This window comes from Tupaia chinensis, unplaced genomic scaffold, assembly GCF_000334495.1.
Source record: "Tupaia chinensis unplaced genomic scaffold, TupChi_1.0 Scaffold000086_1, whole genome shotgun sequence".
NCBI lineage: Eukaryota > Metazoa > Chordata > Mammalia > Scandentia > Tupaiidae > Tupaia > Tupaia belangeri.
The window spans coordinates 3319125-3347057 of NW_006159548.1; the positions used below are offsets into that span (position 1 = coordinate 3319125).

General features: G+C 38.7%; 1 protein-coding gene and 2 pseudogenes across 1 annotated transcript; 1 reads left to right on the forward strand and 2 right to left on the reverse strand.

Annotated features, from left to right (window-relative positions):
• The first annotated feature begins 13 nt into the window (after nt 1-13).
• AFP (alpha fetoprotein) lies at nt 14-27387 on the forward strand. Its single transcript, XM_006142913.2, has 15 exons — nt 14-98; nt 849-900; nt 1983-2115; nt 5343-5554; nt 6547-6679; nt 8168-8265; nt 11207-11336; nt 13017-13231; nt 15527-15659; nt 16378-16475; nt 17411-17549; nt 23699-23922; nt 25134-25266; nt 26881-26935; nt 27301-27387. The coding sequence occupies exons 1-14, from the start codon at nt 14-16 to the stop codon at nt 26923-26925; spliced, it is 1830 nt and encodes a 609-aa protein (XP_006142975.1). The 3' UTR covers nt 26926-26935; nt 27301-27387.
• LOC102469071 (ribosome biogenesis protein WDR12 pseudogene) lies at nt 18196-18862 on the reverse strand (annotated as a pseudogene).
• Nucleotides 20085-21332, reverse strand: LOC102468663 (ribosome biogenesis protein WDR12 pseudogene; annotated as a pseudogene).
• Nucleotides 27388-27933: the final 546 nt, after the last annotated feature.

Genomic DNA, 27933 nt, shown 5'->3' on the forward strand with positions numbered 1-27933 from the left:
ATAACTAGCAACCATGAGGTGGCTGGTATCAATTTCTTTAATTTTACTACTAAATTTTACTGAATCCAGAACACTGCATAAAAATGCTTATGGCATAGGTGAGATATTTTGTGCTTTTCTGTTTTGTCTGTTCTCTGTATCAAGATGCTTAAAATTCTTAAGCTCATACTTATTAATTTGTCTTGATTTATTTATTACATTTATTGTTTCACATAGAAGAAAAATATTCACTGGTAGATATAGTTAAGTCAAAGATAAACTTGGAACTTTATAAAATTATAGCTGTACTGAGCATCACCAGTGAATGGTTCATATATCCTAGGTTGAATGAGTTTTTTTGTATATCATTTATTTGACTGATGTACATAGTAACTTCGAAAAAGCCATAATTCTCACTTCTTTGCATACCATGCCATCATAGTGGTAAAATAAGTAACATCTTTATTCTTATCAGGAAAATGGACCATTGTTTATTGTCTGATGAAGAAGCGCTGTGATGGGACTATAAATGACAAACTGTGGTATAATCATGTTGAAAAGGTTGACTGAAATATATTTTTTATCATTTGATTTTTAATCCAATTAGAGCATCACAATGCAGGGAAAGCTGAACAACTGGAGGAAAAAATATGGATTTTTGTGCTAATATTTGCTATTTTTCTTGTTAGTTTTATTCTTTAGCCTCTAGTTTTCTCTAGTACAAAATTAAGATATTTAAATATGTGATCTTCTTAGTTCTAAAATGGTATAGTTCTAAATTAAATACAGCTCTTCGTATGTAATAGTAATTACTTTATTGGATGGTGGCTGAAAACACCACTTTTCATTAAATTTATTTTGCTTTCCAGCTTCCGTATTGGATTCATCCCAATGTTCTGCAGAGGTGAATTTAGTCAACATGTAAGTTTCCCTTGTAGAAATGCACATTAAATATGCAAATCAATGATAACCTCTGTAGGTTATTAAATAATGTTGGATAGCCCTATGGTTTTTTGATGTATAAAAACAAACTGGATGATTTCATGAGAAGTTATTTACACTGAATATCAAATTGATATTGAAGGACTTGAACTGTTAGCCAATATATTAGGTAGTAATCTTTAAATTCCTTGAAATTCCATGGGGGAAAATCAAATCAGATTTTAGAAACTAGAAATTAGTGTCTGGTCAGTGGCAACCATGAATAAATTGGTGATATTTTTTCATTAATACCAATAGGGTGATATCATGATGTTCTTTAGTCTGTATACTACTTAAATCTTTGTAACAATTTATAGGAGATGAATTATTCCATTTTCTGTTATTTGAGCAGAATATGCCACTCTCTTGAATGTCGTCTTTCCATTCTGTGTTTCGGAAATTTCTAATGGAAATTTAAAGTAGTGTTTTGCTGCTGCTTCTTGCTCACAGAAATCTGCACTAGCATTGCTTTGAGTCAACTCATGAGCACTATAGTCTTGCTAATGCTGGGAGTAGACACAGACAAAGGTCCAGTGATCAATTCTTTGTTTAAATTTAAAAGAAGAATGCAAAGAATATATATAAATACTTTCCATTCTAGGTGTATTGCAGTGCTTGGGTGACTGTAAGAGGAGAGACCACTCTTCTGAGAAATCTGCTTATTTTGACTGTGTATTGATATATATTTATACTGTGAATTGATATATATTTATACTGTGTATTGATATATATTTATACAGGAAGAGGGTTAGTAAAAGCCTGAAATTTCTTCCTGTGTGGCTAGACTCTAATTCCATACATATATAAATGAAAAAAGTGTGTGTGTGTGTATATATATATATATATAGCGAGAGAGGGAGAGAGAGAGAGATGTTATATATAATTTTATCTCTGATTATTCTCTAAACAGGTCACAACATAAACAGAAAATAAAACAGACCCAAAACCCCAAAATTCTCCTTGAGAAAAATAAGCTTGGTATAAGTCTGTTACTCAAACATTCACATGCATTTTTGTTTCAGTGCTACCATAATTTGCGCCCAATTTGTTAAGGAGGCCACTTACGAGGAAGTAAGCAAAATGGTAAAGGATGTATTGACAGTGATTGAGAAACCCACTGGCAGTGAGCAGGCTTCAGGGTGTTTTGAAAACCAGGTGAGTGGATAAGAAAACAAAGCAAAACCAAACAAAACACTTGGATATTTGACCAAAATTTAGCAGGCAGAAGAGAAGATATAGGGAAGGCTTGTGAAATGTATTTAAATACTTGAAAAGCTGTTTAAAAAGAGAGTTAGATGGATTCTCAATGTTGAAGAGAACAGAAGGAAAAAAAAAACAATGAGTGGCTATAGAAAAAAGATAATACCGGAAGTCTTCAACAAGTTTATGGAAGATGTATTATGAAACGAGTATGGTTAGATTTCAAGGTTTTTTGCACCAAATGAACTTGTACTTTAATTTTATTTTTCCACAACATTTTAAAGAATATAAGTTTATGTTGTTTGTGGTAGTAACACATGCACAATGAAAACCAAAAGCTGAAAAAGTAGTTACATTTCCTACTTAAGTGGACAATTTCATCAATCATTTCCCGCAATGACCACTACATTCTCAAGTTCTCATGAACTACTCTGAACTTACTGTGAGATACAGTCAAAGTCAGAAGAAGCTCATAGGGAGCATATTTATTTTCTGGAGGAAGTTAATTCCTCCAGAATCAGCATGGGAAATAAACATCTTCTTGATTCTAGCAGAAAAAATTAATGGAGTGAATTTCACCTCATGCTGAAGCAACTTTTTTTTTTTTTTTTTTGCTATAGAGCGTATGTATTCACTGGAGAGACACACAGAGAGAGAGACAGAAAGTCAGAAATCGCCCCCTAAGGAAGATGGCTATGCCAAAATCCCTTCTCATCTATTCTCCTCTCTGGATTTTGGGTATGCATGCACACGCGCTTGGTGTAAGATTTTTAAGCCACCTAGTCTGGGACTCGAACCATAGTTGATTACATGGGAGTCCAATGACATACTCATTACACCATCTGCTGGTCCCAGGTATCAGTATTCTAGATCAAGAATGTTTAATTTTTTGAGAACCAGCAGTTAGTGTAATGGCTATGTTGCTGGACTCCCACATAGTCAACCACAGTTCGAGTCCCGGACCCGGTGGCTTAAAACTCACGCCAGGCGCGTGTGTGTACGTGCCCAAGATCCCGAGAGGAGAATGGAGGAGAAGGGATTGCAGTGTGACCATCCCCCCTGGGGGGTGATTTCTCACTTTCTGTCTCGATGTCTCTCTCTGTCTGGCAAGCGCATGCGCCCTATAGCAAAAAACCTCTCCCCCAAAAAAAGAATGTTTAATTTTTCTAGTTTACCCAAATCTTTCCTAGTAAAAGAAGTTTTTATAACAGGAATAGCATCAAGAACTCCCACAAACCTTTTGAAGTACTCGCAGAGTAACTAAGTACAGTAACTAAGAGCAGAGATTTTGAAATAAGATTATGTGGCTAAGATAATTGGGTGACCCTGGGCATGCTTTTTAATTTCTTCAAACTTTAGCTTTCTTATCTTTACATTGAGGAATAATAGCTTCCATTTGGGTTGTTGTAGAGATTGCTATAATCATAGTAGTAGCAGCTAATTTTTATTAAGCAGCCCCTGTGAATGGCATTATTTTGGGTGGTGTTACTCACTGGTCATCAAACTATTTTCTAACACAGAGAACAGCACTGAAGAAGGTGAGCAGTTGTTCACTGAGTCAAGGATGGGCTGTACCAGTGGAGTATCAGCTTTGTTTACAAATCTGAATGTATTAAATCTGTACCATAATCCTAAGAGATACATGCTAATCTTCCAATTGAGAAAACGAAAGCCTGTGCCTTAGGTTAAGCATGTTTTTGAAGGGAACCAACAAAAGTCAGAACAAGGATTTCAACCAACCCAAATGGCTCCAGAACTACCACTGAAAGGCTTTATTTCGCACCATACTACCCTACACTATGGTGAATATGCGGAAAGAGCACATTGGGTTGTCAGATAGCAAACACACAAGAAAATATAATACCCAGTAACATCCGAATTGTAGATAATCATTAAATACTTCATTTTAGTATAAAGATATCCTGGTGTAGAAGCTTAGTAAATAGTAGTTACGATTGTTTATCTTATTTAAGTATCAAAAAGGACTTTATGGGACCAGCAGTTAGCCTAATGGCTATGTCGCTGGACTCCCACGTAGTCGACTGCGGTTCGCGTCCCGGACCCGGTGGCTTAAAACTCACACCGGGCGCGTGTGCATGCGTGCCTAAGATCCCGAGAGAATGGAAGAGAAGGGATTGCAGCATGGCCATCCTCCCTGGGGGATGATTTCTTGCTTTCTGTCTCTCTGTTTCTGTCTGTCTGTCTGGTGAGCGCACGCGCCTTATACTGAAAAGAAAACCTCTCCAAAACAAAAAAAAAGACTTTATAATAATTAGAGCTATCCAATTGTGGAATAAAATACCTCGAGAATCTTCTATCAAGTTTGGGTTGATGAAATGATCAAAACACCAGGATTGGGATATTGTAGAAGGACTTTCTCTTTAAAGCTAAAGTACTTTCCGTCTTCAAAATTTATGATCTTATAAAACTCATAATAAAAATCATCTAGATAATAACGTTATTGGTTGGTGATTTATCATTATAAAGTTAAAAGTATTTTTTAATGTGGGAGTTCAAAGTCTTACTTAAAAGTTCCAGTGTTCTCTAAATATGAACAGTTGCAAAAGCTACATAAAAATTTCCTGAGATGAATGAAACACTTGTATTCTTCAGAAGCTTCCTTTGGAATATTGGTGTTGTCACCTGATTTTGGTGAAGTGAAGGCACCAAGAAAGGAAGCACGTGCATTTTAAAACATTTTAGCTCAATCTTTCTATTTTCATTCCATTTAAAACTCGTTTTAACTGAAATTAATATATAACTTTAGATCAATGTCTTGCCATAAGAATGCCACATGGAATGAGTTTCTGAAACATGGTTGATATAAAAAGGAAAGCTTATGTATCTTGAGGCCAAATTGCTGATAACATAAAAGGGAAAAAGAAAATAATTCAAAGTGAAGGAGACAAAATATTGCATGCCTCTTTTCCTTTGAAAAATAAAACAGCTTTGCCTAGTAGTCACGTATACTACTCAAGGTTGGAAATTAAAATATCATTTTCCAAAAGACAACAAAGAAAGCTATCCCGTCAGGGTAAACTATGGATAAACGTATTGAAATTTATACTGGCAAGTTTCTTAATCTATAGTTCTGATTTGGGATAGTAGAACACTCTTTGTATGCTTTACGGAAGTTTTTCAAAGTCAGTTGTTTCCTACTAAATATAAAATCTTTCCTATAGCTCCCTGCTTTTCTGGAAGAAATTTGCCATGAGAAGGAAATTTCTGAAAAGTATGGATTTTCAGACTGCTGCAGTCGAAGTGAAAAGGAAAGACACGACTGCATGCTCTCACACAAAAAGGCCACTCCGGCATCCATCCGGCCCCACCAAGTCCTAGAACCTGCCACGAGTTGTAAAGCATATGAAGAAAACAGGGAGACATTCATAAACAAGTAAGGATCCGATTTAAAGGGAAGCAAACATCCCAGAATTTAGAATTTAAGTAGAGATCACGATAACTGTATCTGCTGAGGTCTCACTGGGTGTTTAGGAAAGCAATTAAAAAGAAAATTTCCAGAGAGTGTGTGCATTCATTGGAGAGAGACCGAGAGAGAGTGAAAGTAAGAGAGCAGCCCCTGTGGGAGATGCTGCAATCCCTTCTCCTCCATCTCTCCCTTATTCTGGGACTTTGGGCATGCACACACATATGCCTGGTGTTTTTCAAGTTGCCAGGTCTGGGACTCAAACTGAGCAGCTGGCCATGTGGGATAGTGACACCTTAACCACCATGCCACTGGCTGACCCTGGGAGAGCAACTCTTAAGTGTACTTGTCTCCATAGTGTGCTAGATGCAGGACAGCCCACACAACAGACCCGTTAGCTGTTTTTGTCACCTCTTGAGATACAGCCTGTTTCCCACCCCCTCTAATCTCTCAATTTTGCCTTACCCAAGAATCTATTAGTACTGCACAAAATGACTCCTTCTGAAGCCAAATTTTAAGGCTTTGTGTTCACCAAATTGCCTGGAAATAAAAAATGTGAAGGGACGACCTTGTGGCATGGTGGTTAAGGCAGCTGGACCCCACATGACAGACTGTGCAGTTGAGTCCTGGACCCAGTGGCTTAAGAAAGATGCCAGGGATGTGCCTGTGCATGCCCAAATCTCATCAGGATGGAGAAATGGAAGAGAGTGATTTTTGGTGTGCCCATGCCCATTAGAATCTGGTATCATCTGTCGAATTACGTTTTCCCTAAGAATTTTTTTGGGCACATGGGAAAAAAAACCTAACTGTTGTCCCTTTAGGAACACAGTAAAGAAAAAGTCAAGCGCATTTTTGCTCTCGTTGTTCTATGAACTTTAGACGACCAGAAGAGTCCATTTCTAAGGAGAAGTAGTCTTATTTTTATGTGTTTGTAAATTCTCGAGCTCAATTTCATTTTGCAGATACATCTATGAAATATCAAGAAGTCACCCCTTCCTGTATGCACCTACAATTCTTTCTTTGGCTGCTCGGTATGACAAAATTATTCCATCTTGTTGCAAAGCTGAAAATGCAGTTGAATGCTTCCAAACAAAGGTATTGTATTTGGGTGGATATTTAAACTAATCCTGTAATCTGGCTATGGCTCATTAAAACATAACAAAATTAAAAACAGAAACACAGTGGACCAGTAAGTGGCGTGAAGGTTATGGCACGGGATCCCACATGGCTGATCGCAATTCTAGTCCTGGACTGGCGACTTGAAAATCATGCCAGGCACATGTGTGTACATGCCCAAAGTCCCAAGAGGGGATTGGAGGTGAAGGGATTGCTGTCAGCAACTATTTTGTTATTAGAAAGTGAGTTTGGTGGGATAAAGAAGGACAGAGAGAGGAAGAGATGATAATGGAAATAAAATACAGAAATAAGGTGAAAGAAGATGGAAGGAAAAAGAGGAAACAGGAGAGAGGAAAAAAGAGCATTATGATCAAAGTTTTAGATTCATTATGTCTTTGGATCCTTAGGACAAATCTGAAGTATAAGTATCATTATCATTTAAAAAGACAAAGAAACTTAGGTTCAGAGAAGTGAGTAGTTTTCTTAGATTTAAGGAACTAGGATGATGTCCACAATTAATCACTCGATACTAGAAATCCTACCACTGGAACTTCCAGAGAATTGCAACTATTCTCAGAAACAGTCTCAGAAGTCAGGCTGTGATACAATCTTATTTATTTATTTATTTATTTTGTGACTGAGCCGACATTTAAGAAATTTGCAGTGGTCAGCCATGGTGGTGCAGTAACACAATGCTCCACAATAGCGAGGCCCTATGGGTAAGTCCCAGGTTCATGTTCTGATGTCTCCCTGTACAGACAGGGTATTGCCCGTAGGCTGATGATCCTGATTGGCTGAAGTTGAGGGTAGGATGGTAGCACAAGGACCCTGTTGAGGGTTGCCTATCTCTCCTTCTTTCTCTCTGTCTTGGTCTTTCATGAAAGAAGTAAATTTTAAAAATCTTAAAAAAAGAAATTAGCAAACTTTAATCTGTTTTAAGGCTCCTTAAAAGGATGGTTATTCATTCATTATCACATATACAATTTATAATGTTTTAAGATATTTTTAATAAATTCATCCAGCATAGGTACATGTAAACTAACCAAAAAAAAAAATGAATGAATAATATTCTCCAAAAATGTGTGGCATTTGGGCCAGCCCTATGGCCTAGTGTTTAAGGGAGCCAGTTCCCAACATGGCCAACAACACCTGGTCCAGGCAACTTGAAAACTCACTTGATGCAAGTGTGTGGGTGTCCCAAATCCCAACAGTATGAAGAAATGGAGGAGAAAGGCTTGCAGTGTGACCACATCCCAATGGGGGGAGATGCTTTCTCCCTTTCCATCTCTCTTTGGAGAGCACACATGCACACTGACAAATTAAAATGAAAAGGATGGCATTTATAACTTTTAGTAAAACATGTTTTATGGAGGTTCAACTTTTACCTGTACCTGTTGCTTTCCTTATTATGAGAGCTTATGAAAGGAAATCTGTGTTTTCTTGACACCTTGTTTCTTCGACGTCCAGGGAGCACCAATCGCCAAAGAATTAAGAGAAAGCAGCTTGTTAAATCAACACATGTGTGCGGTCATGAGGACTTTCGAACCACGAACCTTCCAGGCCATGTAAGTTTAAGCTGTATCTAAGAAAGAAGGTGAGATCTATGGAACTACCTTTGTGGTTCATTTTCTCCCCTTGTTGCTGTTAGGGAGAAGGAAGTTCTCTTTTTTTGGGGGTAGATTTTTTCTATAGGGCGCGTGCACTCACCAGAAAGATAGAGAGAGACAGAGAGACAGAAAGCGAGAAATCACCCCTTGGGTGTATGTCCACGCCGTGATCCCTTCTCTTCCATTCTCCTCTCAGGATCTTGGGCACGCATGCACACATGACTAGCGTGATTTTAAGCCACTGGGTCTGGGACTCGAACCATGTTGACTACATGGGAGTCCAGTGACATAGCCATTACACCAACTGCTGGTCCCAAGAAGGAAGTCCTCTTTCATGAGGGTTAATAGGATCAGAATCCTGAAATCTTAGAACTGGAAGGGAGCAAAGAATCAGTCTGCTACTTAACACTTACCGAATCCCCACTGAGATAATACTAACAGGAGACTTAACGTTTCTACTATTCTTTTAGACCCCAATTCTGGCCTGCAATCAAATTATACCTCATCAGTAGACTGTGTATTCCAAGCTCCTCCAAAAGTAGCCAGCTTTCACTGATTACCATCTAAAATCCTGGGCTAAACAAGGAGCTCTTTATTTGAATTGTACTTTCTAATTTGCTCTCAAGTTCTTTATGTCAGTTGTTGCTTCTCATGAAAATATTCCCTCAAGACGATGGTATCAGAATATAATATCAAGAGAAAAGAAAATTTTAAATGACATAACTGGTTTAAGTAGTCTTCATTTCCTTGATAGTGAAACATTTCTAGGATAGAAAAAACACCTGAGCTGCTAATCAGAGTGGTTAAGTATATGGATTCAGAGTTTGTTAAATGGCACAGTAAGATATTATACACAGTGGCGACCTAAAATAAAATGGTTAGTCATATAATTCCCAAGACTGGCTATAATTCCTTTTTAGAAGAGGTCAGATTTATCTTTTAACTACTCTCCAAATCTGTAGAAACTTAAGATTGATTCATCAGGCCACATGGCGGTGTGGTGGTGTGGTGGTGAAGGCAGGCCAGATCCCACATGGCTCTCCAGGTGGTTCAAGTCCCTGTTCAGTAGGTTGAGAAATATGTCAGGTGTGTGTGTGCCCAAAATTCCAAAAAAAAGAAATGGAGGAGAAGGGATTGTGGTGTGATTATTCCCCACAGTGGGTGCTTTCTCACCTTCCTTCATTCTGCAATGACTGCACATTCCCTCTAGCAAGTTAAGAAAAAAATTGTATTAGTCGTAAAATAGAAATTAAGATCTTATAGTGACACAACGGCATGTTACTCAGCCATAAAGAATAAGACTGCCATTTGATATGAAGTGGATGAATCTAGAATCTTTAATGCTAAGTGAAGTAAGCCGGACTAGGAAAGACAAACATGGAACTGGGAGGAAGCACAGAGTGTTTGTTCTCACTCAATATATGCCAAATATCTGCCCTCTAGGGCAGAAATGGGAAGATTTGAAGTTGTAATAATGGAGAGAAGTGTACACACCATAGACTGTATGGGTGGGGGTGGATTGTGGAAGGCGGGGAGAGGGTTCAGTGTAACATTTAACAGACACGGAATGTAAGGTTCTGTGTTGAAAACAATGTATGTAGTAATAGCCTTGATTTGATGATCACACCCTGCATGCATGCTTTGAAAAACCATATTGTATGTCATTATGACAATTAAATGGAAATAAGAAAATCTAAAAAATGTATAAAAGATTTGATTATAGTGACTTTATCATTTGCTAAACATAGTGATTAAAGCCACAACAACATTTGTTTGAAGGAGCAATGGCTCCACACAAACAGTCCTTAAAATGAAGTGAAAGAACCCAAGTTTTTACTTCTCACTTCCCTTTTTGGCCACACTACAAGTCTTGGCATGATGCCATGTCAGAAATGTTTAGTCTGCCCCACTTTCTTCTCCCATTTCATCTGTTTGCATGTCTGCACCCCTCTCGGGATTCTCAGAAGTAATTTTTCCCCCAATCAAAAAAATGACTATCATTCTCATGGAATTTTCTATTTCTTCTCTTTTCTTTTTTTTTTTTTAAGAGAGACTTTTGCTATAGGGTGCGTGTGCTCCCAGAAAGAGAAAGTGAGAAATCACTCCCCGGGAGGATGGCCAGAATCCCTTCTTTTCCATCCTCCTCTCAAGACTTTGGGCATGACCACACATGTGCCCAATGTGTTTTAAGCCACCAAGTCTGGGACTTGAACCATAGTTGACTATGTGGGAGTCCAGTGACGTAACCATTATGCCATCCGCTGGTCCCAGGAAATTTCCAATTTCTTAATTATTTCTACCCTTAATATTTTTATTCACTCACTACAAGGATCCCAAATGCTCAGCATCAGGGATGAACAGCAAAAGGCTAGAAATCTTCTTATCCTGGGAAAGGTTTTAAGAAAAGATAAGACACTTCCAAGTCACTTGTAGGGTCAGGTCACAATCCACAGAGCTACTGTATTCAAAGACGGGACTGGAACTGAAAAGACTTAAGCTTTTCATTTTTTAAATCAACAACATTTCAGTTCTTTCCCTTTGGAACTTTAACTATACTCTAAGTGCTGTTTCATTTTTTAAAAGCTTATATATCATTATAGAAAGCACATGTGTGTGTACATATGAGAGAGGGAGAAAGAGACAGAGAAGCACCCTCAGCAGGGTGTCATGATCATGTCGTGATCCCCTTTCCATGGGCCTCTAGCCTGTCAGGATCTTGAAAGTGCATCTGGTATGTTTCAAGACCACCCGGCCAGGGATCCGAACCGACAGTCAGCCATGTGGCTTCCAGCATGGCAGTTCAGTGTACTATCAACTGTGTCACTGGGGCTGGGCCTATAAGCGCTATTTCATTTGGTAGATATCCATCATTGATTTCTAATTCCTTCCTTGTCCCTAGAACTGTTACGAAGCTGAGTCAGAAGTTTACCAGAGCTAATTTTACTGACATTCAGAAACTGGTCCTGGACGTGGCCCACGTGCATGAAGAATGCTGCAGGGGAAACATGCTGGAGTGTCTGCAGGACGGGGTGAAGAGCCTCCTTTCCTAAAAAGATCCACTTCTGCCCCTTTTTCTGTCTTTGGCCTCATTCTAAGAGGCAGAAAGCTGACTGACTTGAGTTAGTGGAAGGGAATGCTAGCCACAGGACTGAAGTTACAAACTTCTTAGTAGTAAAACTTAAACTGTCTTGTATGGATTCTGGTTTTTGATGTCACCCTCTTTTAAGAGTCCAGAGCCTTTCAGTTTCTTACTTTAAAGAAGATGGCAACCTTCCAGGAGGCCGCCACATAGGGTCTTTGGGGACAAACTCTTTACTTTTAATGTACTTGTTTTCCAATACTCTTCATTGATTCGACAAACACATATTGCGTACTTTCCATCCACTAAACACTAGGAGGAATCTGGAATGAAGAGTTGGAGAAGATGAACTGAGGGGAAGGTTCCCCAAAGACAGTTTATTACTTTATATTTTTTTCCCTTTTAGAAGTACTTATGTGACTATGAGGGGCATCAACAATAATTGTGTTCTTTTTCTTTGAGGTCAGATTTTTTTTTTTTTTGGTCTTTTTTAAAATTAATTTTTCACTTTTTGGAGTTCATAACTACCTTTTCCTTTAGACTGAAAAACATTAATTTCAATATGATCTTTACATTGGATTTTAATAGCTGAATAAAGGGCTTTAATTGTCCCTACTGATGCCAACCCCATGACGGATATGTGAGTCGTCCTTCTTTCTGGCCACTTAGGTGCACTGCTATTTCGTTACCCATGGACTGCCCTCTGGAGGTCATTGTGAATCACTGCAGTTTGTTCTGGAAAAGATGGAGCAGAAAGTTTGCTTTCTGCATTCTAACAGCCCTAAATGTTATATAGAGGCAAAGTTGAATATTAATAATATATATATATTATATATATATTATTAATATATATATGAATGCCATTTAATTAGAGAAGTAAGTTTTCCCCTTGTTTTAATTTTATTTAACTTAGAGAGAAAGCATGGAGCAGGGGCATGAGAGATTCTTGATAGTGAAGCTCTCAACTTCCATATCTCAACTTCCCTGGCCCCAGCTCTCAGTTTGCAAGGACCCCGTGCACCACAGTGCCTGGCCTGACTAAGCTGGGATGGGAACGGAAACCAGGTCTCCCATGCAGCCTAGTCACTGTACAGTGCTACTCTCTGCCACTGTGGCTGGGCTTCGCTTATTTTTTTTTTTTTAAATTGTTTTAGATTTAAAAAGTATATTTATTTTTAATTTTTGAATTTGTTATTATTATTTATTTTTAAAATTTGGTCAGAAAGACACAGAGCAAGAAAAAGGGAAAATGAGAAAGCAAGCCAGGACTCAAACCATCGTTGGCCATGTGGGAGTCCAGCGCCTCAACCACCACTCCACTTATTGACCCCAATCTCTCTTGTTTTTAAAGTTTCTTATTAAAACAAAAGAGTAACATTTATTTTTAACAAAAAAAGAACTGAACAGATGAGTGGAAAGGAGTGGGGAAAGGCAAAACTAAGAAGAAAACACAAAAATGCAAGACAAGATAAAATATCTGCTTTGTCCTTTCTCCCATTCTCCATTTTTCTATCCTTCTTCCCTCCCTTCTTTTTATCTCTCTCCCTCTCTCCCTCCCCTAGCATTGGCCCTGAGGTCCTATATTAAAAATTAAGCCCTTAAAATGTATACTTTATCTTTCTCACTGCAGGAGAAAATTATGTCGTACATATGTTCTCAACAAGAGATCCTGTCAAGCAAAATAGGAAAATGCTGCAAATTGCCCATCCTCGAACTTGGGCAGTGCGTAATTCACACAGAAAATGATGACCAACCTGAAGGTCTATCTCCAAACCTAAACAGGTTTTTAGGAGACAGAGATTTCAACCAATTCTCTTCAAGGGAGAAAAATATCTTCTTGGCAAGGTAATGCACTGTAAATGCATGTTCGCACAAGTGGGATTTAGCACATGGCTGGCAGTGGTGTGTTGTTCAAATGGGGAGTGTCGGCTCTGGATTACATGCTCAGCACATGAGGATATTTGGCCAGGATGTTCTCAGTCAAAACAGATTTAAGCAGATTATCTGGAGAATAAGGACTGGGCTCTGTCTTATAATGGAGAAGCCTTTGCCATTATTGTTATTAACGGGCTTGTGTATGAAGCTGCATTTTATTTTATTTGCATTTCTCTGAAATCAAAAACACTGTCATTCTGGATGGATTACTCATACGAAGGCCACCATCGAACTTTCAAATAGGATGTGGATATTTTTATAATAAAGGGCTCATGATTAAGAATGCGTCCTTTTGCTATACAGGTTTAAAATACTTCTCCCCAAACTACAACCCAATAAATAGTGCTAGATAGAAAGCCTTATATTAGAGCAGTGCATCTGCTATTTTTTAAATACGTATTTAATTGTTTAAAGGAAATTAAAACATGTTTAGAAACATTTGCAGCACAATAGTTGGTTTTTATTTATTTATTCATTTATTATCATTATTGTTATTTTAGTTTTATTATAGGGTGCACGTGCTTGCTGGAGAGACACACAGAGAGAGAGAAAGTGAGAAAACACCCTTGCAAGGGAATGGCCATACTGTAATCCCTTCTTTTCCATTCTCTTCTCAGGATTTTGGGCATGCCTGGTGTATTCTCAACAAGAGATCCTGTCAAGCAGGATCCTGTCCAGCCTGGGCATGCCTGGTGTGTCTTTTAAGTTGTCAGTTCCAGGGCTTGATCCGCTCCGTTGGTCATGTAGTATCCAGCCACCTTAACCTTTGTGCCCCCTGCTGGCCCTGTAGTTTGTTTTAATGTAATTAATAGGCCATGTTTTATTACATTTGCCTTTAAGAGACTTGAAGAGTCAAGAAAATATGACTTCCTTTATTGTACTGAGTATCTATGGACACAATCAGAAGAAGAATTTGGGTAGTTCTTAGGACATTAGATTTAATGATCTACAAAAGTCTACATTTAAGAGTAGGAGTCTAATGCATTACTGAAAATAATGATCCAATTTTCTTTTACTATTCCCTGAGGATATTACTCTATCGTCACATTAAAATGAGACATTCACACTTTGTTTGCACTGCTAAATAAAATGATGCAAACTAGAACCAGTGCAAATTTAAGAGACTCATATTGACAATTTATGCTGGCAGAATAAATATGACCAATGTCTATAAACTGAGAGTACACCTAGGAAATTCGATCATTAAAAAAAGAAAATTCAAGAATTATCTCTAAGTTTATGCATTCATGCACACCTCAAGGTGGTTGTTTGTTTAGTAGAAGCAGTTCTTCGACTGCAAAGGGTCATTGCAGTAGAACTTTTCTCAGCTGAGAATTATCTTTCCCACATACTTGAGTGGCTTCCTTTCACCAGATTTCTATTCCAATATCAGTTGCCCAGAGATACTTTTCTTTTTTTAAAAAAGAATTATTTATTTAGTTTAATTTGTTATTATTGTTATTATTATTTTTTAAAATTTGCTATTGGTGTCCATTCCTTGGCATCTTGCTTTCTGCGACACTATGAGACACGTACACTCACCAGATAGAGACAGAAAGAGAGAAATAGAGAGAAAGAGAGGGAAAGTGAGAAAACAAGCCACCAGGTCGGGGACTCAAACCATGGTGAGCCATGTGAAAGTCTAGCCCCTTAACCACCACGCCACCTGCTGCACCCAGAGATACTTTTCCTGACCACCTGCTAAATTAATGGCCCTTTCACCTGGGTGTCTCCCTTTTCCCTCTTTTCCATCTTTGTTTATTTTTCTTTATGGACTTATCATTACCTGAAGTAGATGGCCTATTTCTTGTTTCTGCCTCCCTGTAAGGTATTCTTTTGAGAGGGCAGGCATGTTGTCTTACACATCATTGACTCTTTACTGCTTAAAGCAATGCTAGCATAGAGTAAGCACTGGAAAAAAAATCTGTTGAGTGAATGTGAAGTCCACAACCCAAAAGCCAAAGTGCGATGTACAAAAGAAAACACGACATTACTTTATGAGACAATTCAAGAGATTATAGTTCATAGGAATAGTTTCCCCGTTTATATAGTCCAAAGCATATTTAATTTCCATTTTCAGGTTTATTTATTTGAATTGTAACTTCTACATAGCATGTCATACAGGAATAATTAAGGAAGTAATGGTTTCATTCTGTCTCTTACTTCCCTGAACTTAGGATGTTTCTTTTTTCTAACATATTTCAGTTTTATTCATGAATATTCAAGAAGACATCTTGAGCTTGCTGTCCCAGTCATTCTAAGAGTTGCTAAAGGATACCAAGAGGTATTGGAGAAGTGTTTCCAGTCTGAAAACCCACTTGAATGCCAAGATAAAGGAGTAAGTTGCTTTTGAATTTTAAGGAGCATCTAAAAAAACTACATTGTAACATCCATGAAATATGCTGTTTGTTTTAAAACATCTGTCAAATAGTTATTAACTATTGGTTAGCTAGTTGTATCTATCTACTGATTATCTAGATATTAAATGATTATTAACCATTAGTTGATAGCTAGTGGCTTACTTTAGAAATAAAAATGCTAACCAAAAGTTCTTTGATGCACAGAATAAAAGTAATACTCATTTTAGGGTGCTGCAAAAAAGGCAAGAATTGTAACCTTTTTTTTTTTTGGAGAGGTTTTTTGCTATAGGGTGCGTGTGCTCGCCAGATAGACAGAGAGAGACAGAGAGACAGAAAGCAAGAAATCACCCTCGCAGGGGGGATGGCCTTGCCGCAATCCCTTCTCCTCCATTCTCCTCTCGGGATCTTGGGCACGCACGCACATGCGCCTGGCGTGAGTTTTAAGCCACTGGGTTCGGGACGTGAACTGCGGTCGACTACATGGTAGTCCAGCGACATAGCCATTACAGTAACTGCTGGTCCCAAGTTGCTGTAATTTTCAAAATTCACACTTTGTCATCTTTAATATTTAAAAAGCTTCAAATTGTTTTCTCTAAGCTAGCTTCATAAAAGTGTAACATATAGGTTAGTTTTTACATACAAAATTGTGTGTCCAGGAAGAGAGAAAAATGTGTGTAATAACGCTTGTATTTCCAGGAAGAAGAATTGCAGAAATACGTCCAGGAGAGCCAAGCACTGGCAAAGCAAACCTGTGGCCTTTTCCAGAAATTAGGAGAATATCATTTACAAACTGCGTACGTTTTTGTAAACAATAATTTTAATGATCTAAAATTATTAACAGGTGAGGGAAATTAGTGACCCCCCCCCCCATGGCTACTCTTATCTCAGTCCCTATTTCAGATTAAAAGTCAGTGTGACCTGATTCCCCAGTTTCCCCAAGAGAAGGTAACCCTTCTGAGTCCTCTCTTTTATGGAACAGTAAGAATGGCCTGTGAAGTCTAATTTGTTGCACTGGCTTTAGGTTCCTGAAACTGTGCACACTTTTGCTATAAAGGTACCCTTTTTGTCACAGTTAAAACACCCAAAGATCACAGTGAAAGTTGTAGACGCTTGGAGCGTGGGGACAGGAGCCAGCCTTCTGCCTGGTGTTCACCCTTCTTTGTGGTAGGCTGGTGTTATTATCTGAAGTAGGGACTTCAGAAAGTTCATGGAGAAATGGAATTAAAGTATGAGTTTATTGTGGTGCTAAAGATTTTTGAAATCCGTGCATAGCTTCTTCATAACACGCAATTTTTTTGGAGATATTTTTGCTATAGAGTGTGTGTACTCACCAGAAAGAGAGAGACAGAGATACAGAAAGTGAGAAATCACTCCCCCAGGGGGGATGGCCACGTCACCATCCCTTCTCTTTTTCTCCTCTCGGAGAGGATCTTGGGCATGCATGCACACGCGCCCGGCATGAGTTTAAGCCACCGGGTCTGGTACTTGAACTGTGGTCAGCTACATGGGAGTCCAGCGACACAGCCATTATACCAACTGCTGATCCCCTGTAACACACATTTTTTATACACTTTGGAAGACCTTTGTAAGTGCATCTCCAAAGTCGGCCCAAACACCGTGTAGAGGAAACCAAAGAGCTGACTTCGTCTTCTGAGAGCAGAAGAAGGTCTTTGAGAAGGAGCAAGGAGTCCAAAACACTCATGAAAACTTGGTAAAATGCTTCTTTCAGGTTTCTTGTTACTTATACGAAAAAGGCCCCTCAGCTGACCACGTCAGAGCTGCTGGCCAACACCAGGAGAATGGTGACTGCGGCGGCAACTTGCTGCCAGCTCAGCGAGGACAAGCAATCAGCCTGTATTGAGACAGCGGTGAGTGTCTTCGCCCGGCTTCATTCCTGCCTTGCTAGCCAAGCAATTCTCTGGTGGAAGAGCTGGTACGAACCACCATAAAGATGACTTGTTCGATTGCTTACAGTCGGAGGGGGTATGAGAACCCAGTTCGGCATGGTTGGTACATGGTCCGACTTCCTGTCCTTCTGGAATAGCTGATGGCTGTAGCCAGTTTATTCAGTATTGTCTGAGCAACTTTGTGCAAAGGAAAGATAGAATGACCAGCATGTTATTCGACTTATGATTTCTTCTTTTTGTCCATTTACTTTAGTGTTAAAAACAAACAAAAAAACCTTTATCTTTGATAGATTAAAGTGAGTCATTTTGTCAGACTTTTTTTTTTAACCCTTAAAAAGAAATAAAAAAAACCTGAGTTTAATTTCAAGAGTTTGCATAGGGTAGCGAACACAAGCCATATTTTATACTTTGTAAGCACAAACTATGATATTTAAATACAAAATAAAAATACAAAAGAAGGATAGTATGTTAGCTATTATGAAGAATGGAAACATTACATTAAATTTAATCCAAAAGGCAGCTGCCTACATTTGCATCATTGTAATCCAATGATTCTCTATCTAGTTCAATTACTGAACAATCTCCAGAATCAAATTATCATTCACTTTCATGCCCCTACAAGGGAAGTGGTGGGTGAATATCTGTAGGAATACAACGTATTGTCTGCTCCTCCACTCAGAAGTAACCCCGTGTCTGTCCAGTCTACACTCAGAACTTTGTCTTCATGAGCAGCCAGGTCATAGAGAAGAGCCTTACGACTTCTCATATCTCACAACTCGACCATATTATCTACCGAGCCTGAAGTCAGCTGATGTTCATGGGTAGGAGACCACTTTGCACATGTGGCCCAGCCAAAGAACCCTCTTTAGTTGTGGGATCCCACAGTCTGATATGCCTACCTGTATTTCCAGATGCTAAATATTTACCAAGTGGTTAATAGGAAATACAATTAAACACTTCATTTCCCATCAAAGTAGACTTAACCCTGCCAGACTCAACAACCCACACTCTAATCGTATGGTCCCAGGATGCACTGAAGATTTCCTCCCTATCTGACCACAGAACCGAGGAAATTACTTCCTTGTGGCCAGATAGAGCCACGATAGAAGTCCTTGTCAATCCCAGCTGCTCTGTTTTCTGTTTCTTGGTAGATTAGTAGATTCTTCCATTTCATCTTCTTCATCTGTTGGAACTGTCTACCAGATCTTTAGCATGTTATCCGTGGAGCCACTGCAAAATTTAGTTCCTGAGCTATCAACAGTTGTAGACTCCATACTTTGGAGATATTTTTGCTATAGAGTGTGTGTACTCACCAGAAAGAGAGAGACAGAGATACAGAAAGTGAGAAATCACTCCCCCAGGGGGGATGGCCACGTCACCATCCCTTCTCTTTTTCTCCTCTCGGAGAGGATCTTGGGCATGCATGCACACGCGCCCGGCATGAGTTTAAGCCACCGGGTCTGGTACTTGAACTGTGGTCAGCTACATGGGAGTCCAGCGACACAGCCATTATACCAACTGCTGATCCCCTGTAACACACATTTTTTATACACTTTGGAAGACCTTTGTAAGTGCATCTCCAAAGTCGGCCCAAACACCGTGTAGAGGAAACCAAAGAGCTGACTTCGTCTTCTGAGAGCAGAAGAAGGTCTTTGAGAAGGAGCAAGGAGTCCAAAACACTCATGAAAACTTGGTAAAATGCTTCTTTCAGGTTTCTTGTTACTTATACGAAAAAGGCCCCTCAGCTGACCACGTCAGAGCTGCTGGCCAACACCAGGAGAATGGTGACTGCGGCGGCAACTTGCTGCCAGCTCAGCGAGGACAAGCAATCAGCCTGTATTGAGACAGCGGTGAGTGTCTTCGCCCGGCTTCATTCCTGCCTTGCTAGCCAAGCAATTCTCTGGTGGAAGAGCTGGTACGAACCACCATAAAGATGACTTGTTCGATTGCTTACAGTCGGAGGGGGTATGAGAACCCAGTTCGGCATGGTTGGTACATGGTCCGACTTCCTGTCCTTCTGGAATAGCTGATGGCTGTAGCCAGTTTATTCAGTATTGTCTGAGCAACTTTGTGCAAAGGAAAGATAGAATGACCAGCATGTTATTCGACTTATGATTTCTTCTTTTTGTCCATTTACTTTAGTGTTAAAAACAAACAAAAAAACCTTTATCTTTGATAGATTAAAGTGAGTCATTTTGTCAGACTTTTTTTTTTAACCCTTAAAAAGAAATAAAAAAAACCTGAGTTTAATTTCAAGAGTTTGCATAGGGTAGCGAACACAAGCCATATTTTATACTTTGTAAGCACAAACTATGATATTTAAATACAAAATAAAAATACAAAAGAAGGATAGTATGTTAGCTATTATGAAGAATGGAAACATTACATTAAATTTAATCCAAAAGGCAGCTGCCTACATTTGCATCATTGTAATCCAATGATTCTCTATCTAGTTCAATTACTGAACAATCTCCAGAATCAAATTATCATTCACTTTCATGCCCCTACAAGGGAAGTGGTGGGTGAATATCTGTAGGAATACAACGTATTGTCTGCTCCTCCACTCAGAAGTAACCCCGTGTCTGTCCAGTCTACACTCAGAACTTTGTCTTCATGAGCAGCCAGGTCATAGAGAAGAGCCTTACGACTTCTCATATCTCACAACTCGACCATATTATCTACCGAGCCTGAAGTCAGCTGATGTTCATGGGTAGGAGACCACTTTGCACATGTGGCCCAGCCAAAGAACCCTCTTTAGTTGTGGGATCCCACAGTCTGATATGCCTACCTGTATTTCCAGATGCTAAATATTTACCAAGTGGTTAATAGGAAATACAATTAAACACTTCATTTCCCATCAAAGTAGACTTAACCCTGCCAGACTCAACAACCCACACTCTAATCGTATGGTCCCAGGATGCACTGAAGATTTCCTCCCTATCTGACCACAGAACCGAGGAAATTACTTCCTTGTGGCCAGAGAGAGCCACGATAGAAGTCCTTGTCAATCCCAGCTGCTCTGTTTTCTGTTTCTTGGTAGATTAGTAGATTCTTCCATTTCATCTTCTTCATCTGTTGGAACTGTCTACCAGATCTTTAGCATGTTATCCGTGGAGCCACTGCAAAATTTAGTTCCTGAGCTATCAACAGTTGTAGACTCCATACTTCTAGCATGACCTCTGCAGCAATGCAGAGCTTTCACTTCATTCCTCTCTACGTTCTGCTCCCACGAGATAATTGTCTGATCCTAGAGGCACTCAGTAGTTTGCAAGATAAGTTATCTTTTTTCACCCAGGCCACATCTTTTACAAGATCTGTATGTCCCACAATTGTCATTGTTGACTTCATTTCCAAGGACCAGATCTCAGAAGTCTTCTAAGAACCAGTTAAAATCTACTTCTCTGCCTCTTTAATGTAACTGATCCAGTTGTCATAGAACATGCATTGCAGGGGTGCATGTTCTGGCTGGGGTGCTGTGTATTTCTCCACATATTCTAGTTCCACAACCTCTTCGAATGAGATGTTCTCCAGTTCCATGTGTTTGACCAAGGGCATTCGCAGAAACTGTCCTTTGATAAGGAAATCAAACCCCCCATGTTGGTGGAACTCATTTTTGGCCTCCAGCAGTTTGTCGATGATGTTACTAAGGTTGGCACTTTCAGAGGTGGAAGGGATTGAGAAGGGAACATCTTCGTCAGCCTATCTCTTGTTTTCAGTGTAGAAGCCTGTCTGGAGCTGAGCCATGGTGGGAAAGACTTGCCCAAAGAAACATATGTACTAATAGTCAGAAGATAGGAGCTCTTGTCTTTCAGGATGGTTTTAAACTCCTGACTCCAGCCAACTACCCACTAAATTTGTTCTGCCTTTGGATTTGATTGACTGAAGCCTTGCCCAGTACTTTCCTCATGCGTATCTACGGCTACAGCTCACTCTGCCAGGATGGTCCCTTACTCTAGCCTCGAGCTTCTGGTTTCAGCTATGTCAGACATATTTATAGTTTTGTCATTTGTGGCGTAATTTTCTTATTAGTATATCGTTAGAGACAATTTGTTCTCTTTGGTAGAGTGTAGGGTATAGAACAGGGTGAGTCCCATGTTCTGAATAGTAGAATGACTTTACAGTTAGTAACTGGATGAACGGCACTTGTGTCATACATATGATTGCAAATTGAAATTTTTTTGGAGAGCAAGAAATCACCCCCCAGGGGGATGGCCATGTCACAATCCTCCATTCTCTTCTCAGGATCTTGGGCATGCACACATACATGCCAGGCATGAGTTTAAACCACCAGGTCCAGGATTCCAACTGCTGTCGACTACATGGGAGTCCAGTAACATAGCCGTTATGCCATCTGCTGGTCCTGCTAATTGAAATTTTCAATTATTTTTCTCTTAAAATCGTAATTGTCAACAATTTTGCGTATTTATTTTTCTCTCTTCCTCTTTTTTTTTCATGATGAAGAGTTAAATGTTAGTTAGTCTTCATGTCTTGGAATTTTTCACTGAAGTTTAAGAGTGAAAGGAGAGTTTCCTGTCATTAAGCATCATTTTAATTGCTTATTGAATTCCACATTCAGGGAGACTGTAGGGACACAGGACAGTGACTGGCTCCGGAGTCTAGGCTCTAGTGCCGCCTGTCCATATTTTCAACCTGTATTCACTGCATGCTTGTAATGTCACACAGAAAGTTACTCACATCACTAAACTTAGGCTTCTTCATCTGACATTGGAGAATAAAAATTGTACCGTCATCATAGGATGCTTGTCCTAAGGTAATCTGTGTAACTCACGCAGCATTAGCTTCATGTATACTAAAACACATCAAATATGTTAGCCCTTATTACGAGTTGTTACCAGTTATTACTGCTTAATAAATATCTCTGGGGACCAGCAGCTGGTGTAATGGTTACATCACTGGACTCCCATGTAACCGACTGCTGTTCGTGCCCCCAACCCAGTGACTTAAAACTCATACCAGAAGCATGTGCTCGTGTGCCCCGGATCCCAAGAGTAGAATGGAGGAGAAGGGATTGTGGCATGGCCATCTCCCCAGGGACTGATTTCTTGCTTTCTGTCTCTCTAGTGAGCGCATGCACCCTACAGCCAAAATATCTTTAAAAAATAATATCTCTGAAGTGTGGGAGCTAGGAGGGTTCTACATTTAAAAAGTTTTTTTTCTTTTTAAGATATTCCGCATAGGGCATATGTACTCACTAGAGAGAAACAAAGAGAGAGACGGAAAGTGAGAAAACGTCCCTCAGGTGGATGACCATGCTGAAATTCCTTCTCCTCCATTCTTTGGAATTTTGGGCATGCATGAATACAGACATGCCTGGCATGTTTTTAAGATGCTTGGTCTGGGACTCAGACTGTGGAGTCAGCCATGTGGGATACAGTGCCTTACCCACCACACCCCCTGCTGGTCCAGAAGAGTCTTAAAGACACACACACTGGCCCTGTTTCTTTTTTGTTAGAATTATGTATTATTCACATGCATGTATGCATATATTTATGTGTGTGTATGTGTATGTATGTATGTATGTTTACCTATATATATTCACATATGAGAAGATGGAAAAATAGACTTAAAATACAAGTTTATTTTGATGTAAAAAATTTAGAAATCCAATGCATAGTGTTCTCCTATTATCGATTTTTCCATTAACTTTTTAAAGAACTCTCATATATATGAAAAGGCTAGGTTTATGCTATTCATATATTCAGAAAGTGATTCTCTGCATTGCAAAATTAACACTCAACTAGATTAAACCATGTGTTGATTCTTGTATGTTAGGGTGGAGACTTCTTTCCCCCCCTTTGGAAGGGGGAAACATTGTATATATCTGGAAGCATGTTTCAAATAGGTGACATAAATCACAAAAGGATCGTCCTCAGTATCACACTGGCGACATCTGTCACTACGTGCTGAGGCTATCCCAAACGAATGGTAAATGCTGGAATCTATAAATACAATATACAATCTTGCACATCAAATTTCCTGAAATATTAATTATAAATTGCTGTACATTAGAAAGTATTACAAGACTTTTCTGGAAACCTGAACCAACTGTGTGGCTTCTGCTCAATCTCCTTTCTCATTCTCCTAACTAGACCGACCTCATTATTGGACAGCTGTGTATTAGACATGAAACGACTCCTATAAACCCTGGGATTGGCCAGTGCTGCACTTCTTCATACGCCAACCGGAGGCCATGCTTCAGCAGCTTTGTGCTGGATCCAACATACATCCCGCCATTGTTCTCTGCTGACAAATTCGTCTTCCATAAGGATCTGTGCCAGGCGCAGGGTGTAGCACTGCAAACCATGAAACATGAGTAAGAAATTGTTATTTGCTATCATAGAGAAGACCTGCAATGCCAAAGAGCAGTTGAGGCTTTCATCTCTCACACTAACATTCGTTGGGGTGGGGGGGCACTCGCCAGAAGAACGCTATCTCCCTCGAAGCACTTAATGTGTCTTTCGAAATAGCTTGTCTCAAGATTTTCACAACCTAGTTGGCAAATAGGCCTGGGAAAGTTCATTAGGGCAGACAATTTCTTGTTCATGAAAATAGTCTCCATGATGATTATTGTTGAGATGCATTTGGGGGTTTAGGAAAAATGGACAATCTGTTTCAGGGAATTATGGGATATCTTTGCAGTAAGTCTGGGTACTTCCATTCCAAGTACAGGAAATGCATCTTTCCATATGTTTACACTATCTACACTTTGAAGAAGATAAGTGTAATATTTGCTTCATTCATGCCAGGTGGGTGTTAAGAATTGATGTGCACATTTCTTTTTTTAAATTTCTTTTTATACATTTAGTCACTACATATCATTGCAGTTAACAAAATACATTTCAGTTCATTATGGGAGCTCTTCTTAATGGCAATGGCAATACAAGTCAATGAGACTTGGGCATTCTCCAAACACCTATGCCTTCTAGTACTTGCTTGTTTTGTAAATGGTCTTCCTTCATTGGGAAGCCTGTTCCTCCTTTTTTTTCCTCTATCACTGTCCGAGGCAAGTCCCCAGGTAGAGTAAGAATGCTGCCTGTTGTGGTTAGCAGTTAATATTAGCTTAGCAGTTAATGTTAGCCCCAACATGAAAGCATTACTGAGTGGTGTAGGCAATGGCCAGCGCCCAGGTGAGGGTATGAGGATTGTGGGTGGCATGACTTGAAAATTCAGGCCTTTGAGTATGGATAAGACACTCTTGAGAAGAGAGAACAGGAAAATATATTCTAGGCAAGTAAGAAAAGTATCATTTTGTACTACATGTATGTATACTGGAACAATGAAATAGTGTTTCATCTATAATCTGCACAAATCAGGACCAGTGGGACACTTGGGGTGTTTCCACCTGCCATGTTTCTGATGAAAGTACAAGACCAAGAGTGTGTGGTGAGTCTGAACATGGGCTGATGAAGTGAGGGGTTAGGGTGAGAGTTGCTAGAGTTCAGAAAATTACCTAGTAGGAAGGCTTTAGAAAAATACCACTGCACCATGGACTTCTTTTGCATTTTATTTTGTTTCAAATCATAGGTTTCTCATTAACCTTGTGAAACAAAAGCCACAAATAACAGACGAACAACTTGGGGCTGTCACTGCAGATTTCTCTAGCCTGTTGGAGAAGTGCTGTCAGAGCCAGGAGCAGGACGCCTGTTTTTCAGAAGAGGTATATTTTAACCCTCGAAGTGCTTGGTTCAAGATTTTCTGTAATGAATAATGAAAAGATTTCCCTACTCTATAACTTTAAAATAATTTCAGAGAGAGTTGGCCCCCTAGTACAGTGATTGAGCACAGTGAATAGGGAGCTGAGTTTTACATGGTTGACCTACAGTTTGAATCCCTCCCCTGGTGACTGGAAAAACGTGTTGGACACGTGTGCATGAATGCCCCAAATCTTGACAGGTTGAAAAAAAAAATGCAATGGTCTCATTGCAGTGGGACCATACCCCCCTGGGAGGTGCTTTCTCTCTGTATGGCAAACACACATACCCTCTGGCAATTAAAAATAAGTTTAAGAAATTTAAATTCCACTTAGAAATAGATTGAAAGATTTTATGAACTTTAAAGAATAATCATATTTTTCTCATGAAATACTAGGAAGAATTATAATTTTAAATATATTAAGAGAATAAGTAATTTTGATTTATTTCCTAGTACAGAAAACTATAAAGTGAATGTATAAATAATGGATGATAACGTAGACAGTTTCTGGCCTAAAACTGATTAATTTAGCTAAATAAATGAAAAAGACTTATAGCAAATTCATTGTGCAAACACAATACTGAGAGAGTATAGCAAATGTTTTTGAACTTATTTGGGAGTATGCCTTCACCTATCAACTAAGTAGTTAATAGGGATTATTGTAATCCAATTACCTAGTAATTTTAGCTGGATTTGTAATTGGCTACATTAAAAAAAAGCTGGAAAATTCTAATATTTTTACAGATTTTTTTTCTAGCTTTATTGAGATTTGATTGACAAAAATTTTATATATTTAGGGTATACAATGTGATGTTTTGATATATACCTACATTGTAAAATGATTACCATAATCAAGCTCATTGGTTATACTCTGTAAACCTTTAGTTTATCTTACTAAATATATCTGAATATATATGATCACTATATTTAAAAAATATTCTGCAATTCAGCCTTTTAGTCAATTTTAACTGACTATTTGATAATGTAAAAGTTTGGATGTTATATGCAAACTTCAAAGATGGATGATATTTGGAAATGTAGAGTTTTCACATAAATAATAAATTTAGGTATGATTCAGTGTGTGCACTTATCAGTATGTGTCTATGGGCTGGGGTTGGGGTGAGACACAGATAACCAAATCAGATAAAACAAAACTGATGAAATCGATCTGATGTAAACCATTCTGATCAATATGATACAAAGGTTAATGTCCTCTGATTTTAGGAGACATTCCTTTAGATGTACATAACTAGCAAGTAGTAGCAGTGCTTTCTCTGCAAATCACTTAATTTCAAATGACTTGTGATTTGTAGGAGGAGAAAGTGGGATGAGGGTAGTCAAGGAATTAAAGACTGGTATGAGAAAAAAAATTGCTATTGATATGAGTGGATTTATTTTTTTTTTCTCTTGCTTCTCCTATCCTAGCTTGTTGATGTCAGAGATTTTATGTTTTAAGTTTTTTAACTTCGTCAATCTATAAACCTATGAATTCACCCCAGATTGTAGAGAGTTAAGTATATTGGTGGGCATAATTATCCATTCCTTTATCTGATTATTTTTATTTGTTCTTAACTTTCAGGGTCTAAAACTCATTTCAAAAACTCGTGCTGCTTTGGGAGTTTAAGTTACTCCAGGTAACAAAAGAAATTCAGACAAAACTGAACACTGTTGGTTCTTCCCAAATAACAATCTATAGACAGAGAGATCCTAAGAAGAACTACCAATATTTTTTTTAAAAAATTAATGCAATTTAATTTAAAGCTTTTTAAAAAACACTGGAACAAAATGATGCTCACAATGTTAAATTAGCTTCTCAACTAATGCAAATTGTCATAGGTTATTTCAAAGGCATCGGAAAACATCCTATGTATCTAGCATTCCCCTGATATACATGAAGAGGACTAGTTACCTTCTATACCTATTCTTTTCATTAGTATTCAATATATTTAATATGTTTTAATTAATATTAAATATTAATATAATTTAATTTATATTGTAGGTGAGAAGAAGACAAAATGGATCTTTACGGATTGGTGTGAACTTTTTCCTTTAATTATAACTGGCACAGTATTTTTTATGAATTAATGACGTGATCAAGAGTTTTATGTGAGATTTCCCTATCCTAGAAATAAAATATCTCCAAATATTTTCTTTTCTGAGTCTGCTTCTTTATCAAAATTTACAGATAATTTTGAAAAGATAATTTTTTAATGCTTCTAAAAATAATTGCCAGAGTACATGCATTTGCTAGAGATGAGAGAGAGAGAGAGGGAGAGAGAGAGAGAGAGGAGAGAGAGAAAGCACCCCCCATGGGGAATGATCACATCACAATTTCTTCCACTCTGTATCTTCCTCCTTTTGAGATTTTGAGCTGACATTCATGTGCACCCAGCATGTTACTCCGGCTGCCGGGTCTGATTCAGTCTGCAGAAGCAACTGTGTGGGACCCAGCTGCTTTTAGCACCATGCCACTGGCTAGCCCAGTTGATTCTTAACAAATATGCAGAGGCAAAGAGGGGAGCCGTCACAGCCTTTCCAACAAATAGTGCTGGAATAATTTGGTATCTGCACAAAAAAGGCAAACAAAAAAATAACTTAGATCTATACCTTACACCATATACCAAAATTACTT

What these genes read in the sequence shown, in the direction of transcription:
- AFP (XM_006142913.2), top strand. Translation starts at nt 14, where the DNA reads ATGAGGTGGCTGGTATCAATTTCTTTAATTTTACTACTAAATTTTACT. An exon ending in CAGGGTGTTTTGAAAACCAG is followed by an intron (nt 2,116 to 5,342) that starts GTGAGTGGATAA and finishes TCTTTCCTATAG; the next exon opens with CTCCCTGCTTTTCTGGAAGA. An exon ending in AGGGAGACATTCATAAACAA is followed by an intron (nt 5,555 to 6,546) that starts GTAAGGATCCGA and finishes TTCATTTTGCAG; the next exon opens with ATACATCTATGAAATATCAA.